We start from the raw sequence: 8186 nt of genomic DNA, 5'->3' as shown, positions 1-8186 counted from the left end.
GCACCCCTCCCTCAAGCTCAGGATCAGCCTAGCATATGTTCTGAACTCACCTCTTGGCCCTGCCTTCCCCTTCATTCCGGGAAATCCTGGGTCTCCAGGTGCCCCAACCTTGCCTGGAGTCCCCATGAAGCCAGGCTCACCTCTCAGGCCTGCCAAAGTCCAAAGGAAAGCAAGTCAGGGACTGACGCAATGGTGCTGATGGTGGGGGCTGGAGACTAGGCAGAGGTGAGGGCAGGAAGAGCATTATCAGTTGGCCTCTCTTCACAGGGCTATAGGAAGGATCCATGTCTGACTGTAGAGTGGAAAGGGCCCAACAGCCAGCCAAACAGTCATACCTTTCAGTCCTAGCTCTCCAGGGAGGCCAGAGAAACCTGGAATTCCTTGGCCTCCCTTAGGCCCTTTAGGGCCAGGAATTCCAGGAAAGCCAGGGTCTCCAGAGTCGCCTTGATCCGAGGATGGTCCAGGGGGACCTAGGGGACCTGGGGGACCTGGGCGGCCTACAGATGAGATGGGAAGAGAGATGAGGGCAGGTGAGTGGGGGAAGTGGCCACTGCTGAAAACCTCAGGACTGAAAGGAAGCCAAAGTCCATCCCCAGGGCAGAGAATGTTCCCTCACTGTCTGTGGGGGTCCCAGAGCCCAGACCTTCCCAAAACCCTTTCAGCAGAACGCTGCCCATTCCAGTTCCCCATGTCTCTGCTGGGGGTGGGGGGATGTGAGGCTGCGCAGGCCCATGCATGTCCAGCAGTAGGTGTGGGGCTGGATTTTATGTGGGACCTCCCAAACCCTGGACAAAAGGCGATGGCCAGCCCTCTTTTGGGCTTCCTGTCTTTACCTCGTTCTCCATCTAGGCCTGGTCGCCCAGGGTCACCAGGCTGTCCTGCTATGACTGAGGGCAAAGAGAGGGCTGGGGCACCGGGGGGACCAGCAGGGCCCTGGAGACCTGGGAAACCTGCAGAGAACAAATAAAAGGGGCTGCATGGACTTGGTGTGTCCAGAAGAAGGCCAGGCTCTCTCAGAGAAAATGGAAGCGGTTAAGTAGTTGCCAGACCAGTGAACAGCAGCAGAGGGCTCTTCTCCCTCCCTTCTAACTTGGTAGCCTGCGGACAAATGTAGCTGACGGGGCTCAGAGACTCCCCCACCCAGCAGGTGCTGCATTTAATTGGGATAGAGCTTTGGAAAGTTCTAGCTCCCCCACCTCACTGCTAATAGAAATATTTCAGATTTCCCCCAAATCAGGAAGAAAAGGCATGACTGCAGCACCTGAAACTGAAGTTCCCCAAAATGTTTTTAAACCTACTATTCCTCTTACACATTTCATTAAGTTAGTTATGTCTGAAGCTGCTCAGAAAAGGTTACAGATGAAGATGGGGCACAGGCCCAACAAGTCAGAACAGACACCTGCTGGATCAGAATGGAGGCAACAAGGGTGCTGTGCCTCCCGATGTCTTCTAGGGCTAACTTCTGAGTCTGGAAAATACTTTTATAGGTAATTCATGTTATTAGCTAAAGGCTTGCTTAATTGCCTAGAGAACAAATGTCTCTGTATTAAATCCCTTCCCCTTTTTAGTCCAAAGAGGCTAGCCACTTGTTAGAGTAGATATAGAATACCTGTTTGCTCACATTTTCATACTGCTTTACTTGTTTTCTGTTTATGGAATGATTTGTATTATAACATGTTCAAAACCAAAAATTTCAACTGATGATAGAAGATTTATTTAATATGCACACATGGAATCTGTAGATGGTAATCTTGATGGAAAAACATATCAGCCATACATACAAATGTAGTACATATTATACTTTTAGCATGGAAAAAATGTATTAATTTGGTATTTTAGAAGATATCCAAATGAAGAGAAATAGATTCACACTGGTTGATAAAACCATTCTGGTGGTTGAGATTCTTATTTTTTGTTTGTGACAAAAAAATCTAAAAATATTAATATTGCATTTTATTTTTCTGACAAGAAAAGATGACTATATTAATATTGAATTTCTCATATTTAGGTAAAGAATAGTAAAGAAAGATGGTACATTGGATAATTCAGGTGTTTTTAATAACTTGTTAATTAATTGAATGATGATGAAATACAGAGAAGGAAAAAAATAAATTTCACAAAAAGTCTCCAATTATTACAGGTCCAGGAAAGAAATAAAATAAAAATACAAAGAAAAAACTAGTTGCAAAGGCACACAGTGTTACGTTTAATATTGTCAATTCTTTCTTGATGACCCTTTGGAGTATTTGTCTTTTTCGCAAAGATAAAAATCTGAAAAGAAAGATGTATTGTTTTTTTTCCCCCCGAAAAAAATATGTACTGAAATTATGCAAAATCACTAAATGAGACACTACATATAGTAGAGTAAGTGTGGGCAGCACAGATTATAAAAATTTCCATTTCAGTTTTTGGAGCCACCTCATTTTTTTAACTATTTCTTGATTTTATAACTATACCAATTTACCATTAAACCTGAAATAAAGATACTACTGACCTCAAGTAGGAAAAAAAAAAGAAAGCTTATGTATTTCTTTGATTAAGAATAAGACACTTTAAATGAGCACAGGAAAAGGCAAGGTGGCATATTTTTCCAACTCATTCCAGTGTCCAGAGACTTAAAAACCCTAGATAAACAAATGCGGCCTCTATTTAGTGCAAATATGAAAACGAATGGTGTAATTTCCAGTTATTTAGGTAAAGGTAGTGTAGGGTCAAGGATTGTTCTAGGAAGTTTCCTTAGGTGTAAATCCTCATCTTATACTGATTTCTATGATCAAATCAGATATAAGTTTTCATGGGGGGAGGGTTTGCGATATTTGCTATATTCTTGTAAGATGAATTATTTTAATTAGATATTGAGAAGAGCAGAATATTTAGAAATTATGTGTAAAAATAATTCAGATACAATTAACATCTGTGCTAACCACCCAATTATTTAAGAAAAAAGAAGATACTATTACCTTTGTCTGCTCTTCACAGATTCCACCAACTTCCTTCCCTTTCAGAGGCAACCACTCCTGAATTTTGTGTTCATCATTCTCTTTTCATCAGTTTGGCCATGCTATTTGTATCCCTAAGCAATACATTGGTTGTTTTTGCTTATTTATAAACGTTTAGCAATGTAATCATACCAAATGTATTCCTCTGAAACTTGCTTTTTCCCCACCTTGGCATTATGTTCCTGAAATGTATCCATTTTGACATGTGCTGTTTATTGCATTTGTAATTGTGATTTTATTACCTCAGATAGCTAGAGGAAATTAATAATTTAATGACCAGACATTCACAGGCAAGATTTGAAAATAGAAAAGGCCATGCCCCCGTGCTTTTATCCAGGCCCCCTCTTCTCTATCTCCCACGAAGGGAGCTATACAATCTCCCTATAGGCTCAGAACCTGTTTGAGCCTTCATTCTGGAGAAGCCGTTGGCTTTCAGGAAAGAACAGGTTGGTCTAGACCAAAGGAAGGAATAAACACAGAGACAACAGATGCACCAGTATAAAATGCCCCAGGAAATGAATTAATGTATGAATATAGTTCCTGGAAAACATTTACACGTTATACAAACAGGCGCATAAACAAATAAAATATGGTGGGACCTCAGGCCCCAGAACTATGAGGAACAGAAAATTTGCAAATTTGATTTCCCCAATTAACATGTAATGATATAATGACCAACATTTCTTGAGCACCTACTATGTGCCAGATGCTGTGCTAAGAGCTTTTATATACATTACCTCACTCTTCATTGGTTTCTCACCAAACTTCTGAGGTAGATTCTCTTATTGTGCCCATTGTGTGGAAGAGGACAACTAAGGTTTCGTTTGGGATTGAAAGGCAAGTAACTTCCTTGTTCAAGGTCGTATAGCTAGTAAGAGATAGAGCTGAAATTTGAATCCATTGGTCTGACTGCAGAGCCCATACTCCTAGCCATGATGCTACACCAAATTCACTTCCTATTTTATACTGAGTAGGATATATATGAGTCTTCAGAACATTCCTAAGGAGAGTTAAAGAATCAGAATTTATTCTCACTATTTGAGAGATATGGAAAGGGAGGCTCAAGAAGTTACTTCAAACAATGTGATGAGCCAGGGGCCGAGATTAGAGTGAAACCTGGTCTAATAAACCCACCAAGTTTAATTGAATACCTGCTGTGTGCCTATCCTAGGGAGACATTTATTCCCTTAGTCTTGGACTCCTTCCAGCAGCCACACTATCTTTCCAGGGCCCTGGGAGTGCCATCTACACTAGATGCCAATGAACTTTGACAAAGTTCTTGCTAAGGGGACAAGCCCTGTCCCTCAGGACCATTAAACCCAGGTTCTTGCTGAGTGTGCAAGAGAAGCCTGGAGTTTGAATAAGGGAGGGCAAGGAGGAATCTGGAGGCTAGAGGGGACTTTCTTAACTGCTCCCTGACACCCCTTCACAGGAAAGCTCTAAGCATGACCTACCCTCTCTTTCTCAGCAGTCAGTTTCACTGACTTCTGAGACTCCCAGAGATGTGAAGACATGCACAGCTCAACTCTGTGAGCTGCATGACCCTGATGAACCCCAACTCTGGCTCCCCAGTCAGGCCTTACTCAGCTTCCACAAGACATGGCTTGGGCTCACTTACCTCGGCCACCTTTTGGCCCTTTTATGCCTGGCTTCCCTGGGGCTCCAGTGCTAATTCCCAGAGAACCTTTTTCGCCTTTGGGACCAGGCAGGCCAGCTGGCCCTGGCACACCGATTATACTAGGTCCTAGGAGGAGATGCAGAGAGAGGGGACAGAACTCAGTAGAGGTGAGGCCCTCATACCTAGCTCACTTGCTTGGGGGATGCCTGAAAAAAAAAACAGGAAGGAGAGCTCATTTGGGTAGAAGGACAAACCCTATCCTCCTTCTTCCCTACATCAAGGCATCCCAAATACGGGGCTCACAAGAAGATCTATAATTCCAAGGAAATGGGATACACCATGGTCAAGAGCTCATGGCCAGCTACTGCCAGGCTTCTGGAAGAGCTGGACCTCTCCTCCTTGCCCTCGAAGGTCTTCCTTACCTGGAGTTCCATGGGTGCCCTTGGTTCCTGGAAGCCCATTTAATCCATGCAAACCAAGAACTCCAGGATAACCTGAAGGGAGAGAATATCAGAAATGGCTCCAGCAGCTCTAAATCATGAAGGGTTGGCAAAGGGTCTTGTCTCCAAGAGAATTTCCAAGTCCTCATTTTAAAGGTCACAGTTTTTCTTGAGGCATTACTTAGTGCTCTTAGGAAGACTGGACCATCCCTAGCCTACATCCTACACCATAGGTTTTCCTGACTTTTATTAGAAAACAATATAGCTTTAAGAGCAGGTGGTAGATAATTAGATTTCTTCAAAAAGAACTCAGAGTGGTAATGCCAATACCTTGAGTTGCCAGCTCCCAGAGATTCGCTGCCCAATCTCTAAGTCAGTGAAAGGCTATGTATGCCAGAGCAATGACCATCCTTGATAACTCTTGTCTCCACAGACTCCATATTCTCCTCTTCCCATTCATGTTTGCTCACCTTTCTTCCTCTTTATTCTCCTTTCCCATTATCCCTCATGTGGCCTGGTCAACGACTCTCTCGAATATGGTTTAACCCCAGCTAATGTTTCCTAGTATAAAGTAGTTGCTGTCCGTTTTTGAGGGAAGAACCGTTTTCCCCACTGCCTTCTTCCAAATATACATACCTTTGGTTCCTATTAGACCAGGAAGTCCCAGGGGCCCAGGTGTCCCTGGGTGGCCCGGAGAACCAGGAAGCCCTGGGTTTCCTCTCATGCCTGCAATCCCAGGAAATCCTACAAGTGAAACCAAGGCAGAAGCTCAGAATGGGTCATGGCTTGAAGGTAATAGTGTTTTTCAGAATAAAGTTTTCATGTGGCATGGTACCTGGGGAGCCAGGAATTCCAACATCTCCAGAAATACCAACTTTCCCATCATCACCTTTAATTCCGGGGAAACCTATGTCACCAACAAGTCCAGCTTTCCCTTTAATACCTACAAAATCAAGAAAAATGTTGAGTGATCAGGTCACATTTTGGGCAGTGTGTTCTTCCTTTAGAAAGAGCAGGAAGGTGAAGGCACTTGGACTGTTAAGAGAGCTAGATACAATGAAGAAACTATGAAAAAAAGATTGTGGCAACTGTTTTCACATTTGGAAGGCAAAACTCAATTGAAAAGTAAGTAAACTTATTCTGAGTGCCCTCGGAAGTAGGAGTAATCAGTGGAAATGTCTGAGAAGCTGTTTAGATAACTATAAACTACAGAGGCAGTCACCATTATCCCAAAGGTCTTAGACTTATCCCATAAGTCTATGAGTATTCAAAAAAGAGTAGGCTGGTGTGCTTGGGGAAAACTGCAGGTTGCTTGTGAGTGGATACATGTGAGGTAGGAATTTTTCCGCACTGGACAGAAGTTGCAGAATTTGGAGTTGACCTCTAAAATCCCTTCCAATCTTCAGTTTTGAGGAGTCTGTGAGACGCGTGACACAAAAGGACAGCAGCCTTACCTTCCAAGCCAGGATCCCCAAGTTGTCCCTTGGGTCCTGGGCTACCAGAAAGTCCAAGTGTCTGGCCTTGATCTCCTGGAGATATCAAGACATTGTTAAAGTGGTCAGGAGAAGCTACAGCTTATTTAGTAGAAAGGAGATCTTTTGAAGGTAAAATCTTTTCAAATTCCATATAGCCAGAGGAGCTCCTTGACAAAATCAGCCATTGGGTAAAAGATGACCAGTCACAAACAAAGGGCTGAGATGCTACCAGGCTACTGGTATGAGATGCTGCTCCATGCAGCTTATCTCAATTGGGAAAACGCATCACTAGGCTCAGTATGGGCAGAGAAGATAATAGAAAGGGCCCGAAAACATCACAACAATGGAACAATGATGACAGCAAGGATGGGAAATTTTCCTGCCCAGTGGGCTGGGTTCAGCAGGGGAAGATACTGTCTAGAACTGAGGTCCTCCTTTGCTGCTGAATCTGGAAGGCAGGTGGGGGTGAAACCACTGTGTGTCGCATGTCTTTGAGGAACAAAGACTGCAAAGGGGGTTGGCCAAAGGGGAAACGTAAATCAACTCACTTTCTCCTAAACACAGTGCCCCCCGCCCCCCGCCGCCAGGAGAGCCCTGTGTTTGCTAGAAATTCACTTTGCTATGGCAAAACACATTAAAAGAGGAAATCCTCCTTACCTTTTGAACCTGGGAGGCCAGATGCTCCAGGGAGCCCAGGAGCTCCGCTGAGACCCTGCGAACCCTTCAAAGCAATATGGAAATCATTATATCTGCCTAGAGCTCAGGGCCTCCCACCTTCACACTCCCTTCTTCTCCCTGAGCCATTGCCTTAGAGAAGTCTTTCGTGTACTCTGCGGCAGAAGTGGACTGGGAGTTGAGGTAACTGACATCCTGCTGAGGGGAAGGTGATGAGCAAACGGCAGAAATGCATACTTAGGTTTTTTAGAGGAGGGATTTGATCTGCAGATTAATCTTGGTCTTGTCATTCATAACTTTCTAATGCCTATCAAAATTGGAATCTTGGGAAATCAAAGTGTGGCTGTTCTGTTAAATCTCTTAGAAAATATAGAAAACGACAGTCAGGCCAGTCACTTAGTGTGCTCTGCAGATGGTTGGGTACCACCATCCATGCCAAAGCTCTGGAGTCATTATGCACAAAAAGAAGTGTTGCTTCACCATGCAGGGCTAGTCCTCTGGTGCAGGTTCAGCAGGCAACACAACGTTCTTTTGCCACCAGGTAGCAGGTGTATGTGTGCAGGTACCAGAGTCTGAATTTGGGCCAATGCCATCATTTTCACAGGAAAAATTGTTTCACTGGCTAATGTCCAACACACTATCTGAATCTGGGAAGTAAGCATGTAAGCTGCCACTGGTACAGTTCTCTTGGTATCTGGTATGGTTTTGATTCATTTTGACATGTACCCAGTAAAGACTTATGCTCCCTAGTGCCTTGGGCAGAGTCTGAGTTCTAGTCTGGGTCACTGTGCTCACTGACTACCTAGGCCACACCCTGCATTCACCTGGATTTTTCTGCACAAGAAAAACTCTGAGCCTTTGCTCATGCTGGGACCCATCCTAGAATGCCTTCTCACTTTGATTCCATCCCTCCCAGTGTGTGAGTAGTCAGGACCATCTAATTGAGAATTATTTTTTGCAGTTACTTCAGGGATGTGTG

General features: G+C 44.0%; 1 protein-coding gene across 1 annotated transcript in view; it reads right to left on the bottom strand.

The window, feature by feature from the left end:
* The window catches only part of COL4A6 (collagen type IV alpha 6 chain), a 303300-nt gene that overhangs the window by 9042 nt on the left and 286072 nt on the right, over positions 1-8186 (bottom strand). Inside the window, exons 32-40 of the mRNA XM_039879752.1 lie at positions 7190-7253; positions 6512-6586; positions 5893-6000; positions 5694-5801; positions 5040-5111; positions 4618-4743; positions 834-950; positions 336-497; positions 5-149 (exon numbers count right to left, since the gene is read on the bottom strand). Coding sequence (XP_039735686.1) covers positions 5-149; positions 336-497; positions 834-950; positions 4618-4743; positions 5040-5111; positions 5694-5801; positions 5893-6000; positions 6512-6586; positions 7190-7253 — 977 coding nt within the window. The remainder of the gene's footprint in view (positions 1-4; positions 150-335; positions 498-833; positions 951-4617; positions 4744-5039; positions 5112-5693; positions 5802-5892; positions 6001-6511; positions 6587-7189; positions 7254-8186) is intronic.

The sequence above is a fragment of the Pteropus medius genome, unplaced genomic scaffold (assembly GCF_902729225.1).
Source record: "Pteropus medius unplaced genomic scaffold, Ma_sr-lr_union100, whole genome shotgun sequence".
NCBI lineage: Eukaryota > Metazoa > Chordata > Mammalia > Chiroptera > Pteropodidae > Pteropus > Pteropus medius.
This window is presented reverse-complemented; position numbering and strand designations above follow the sequence as displayed.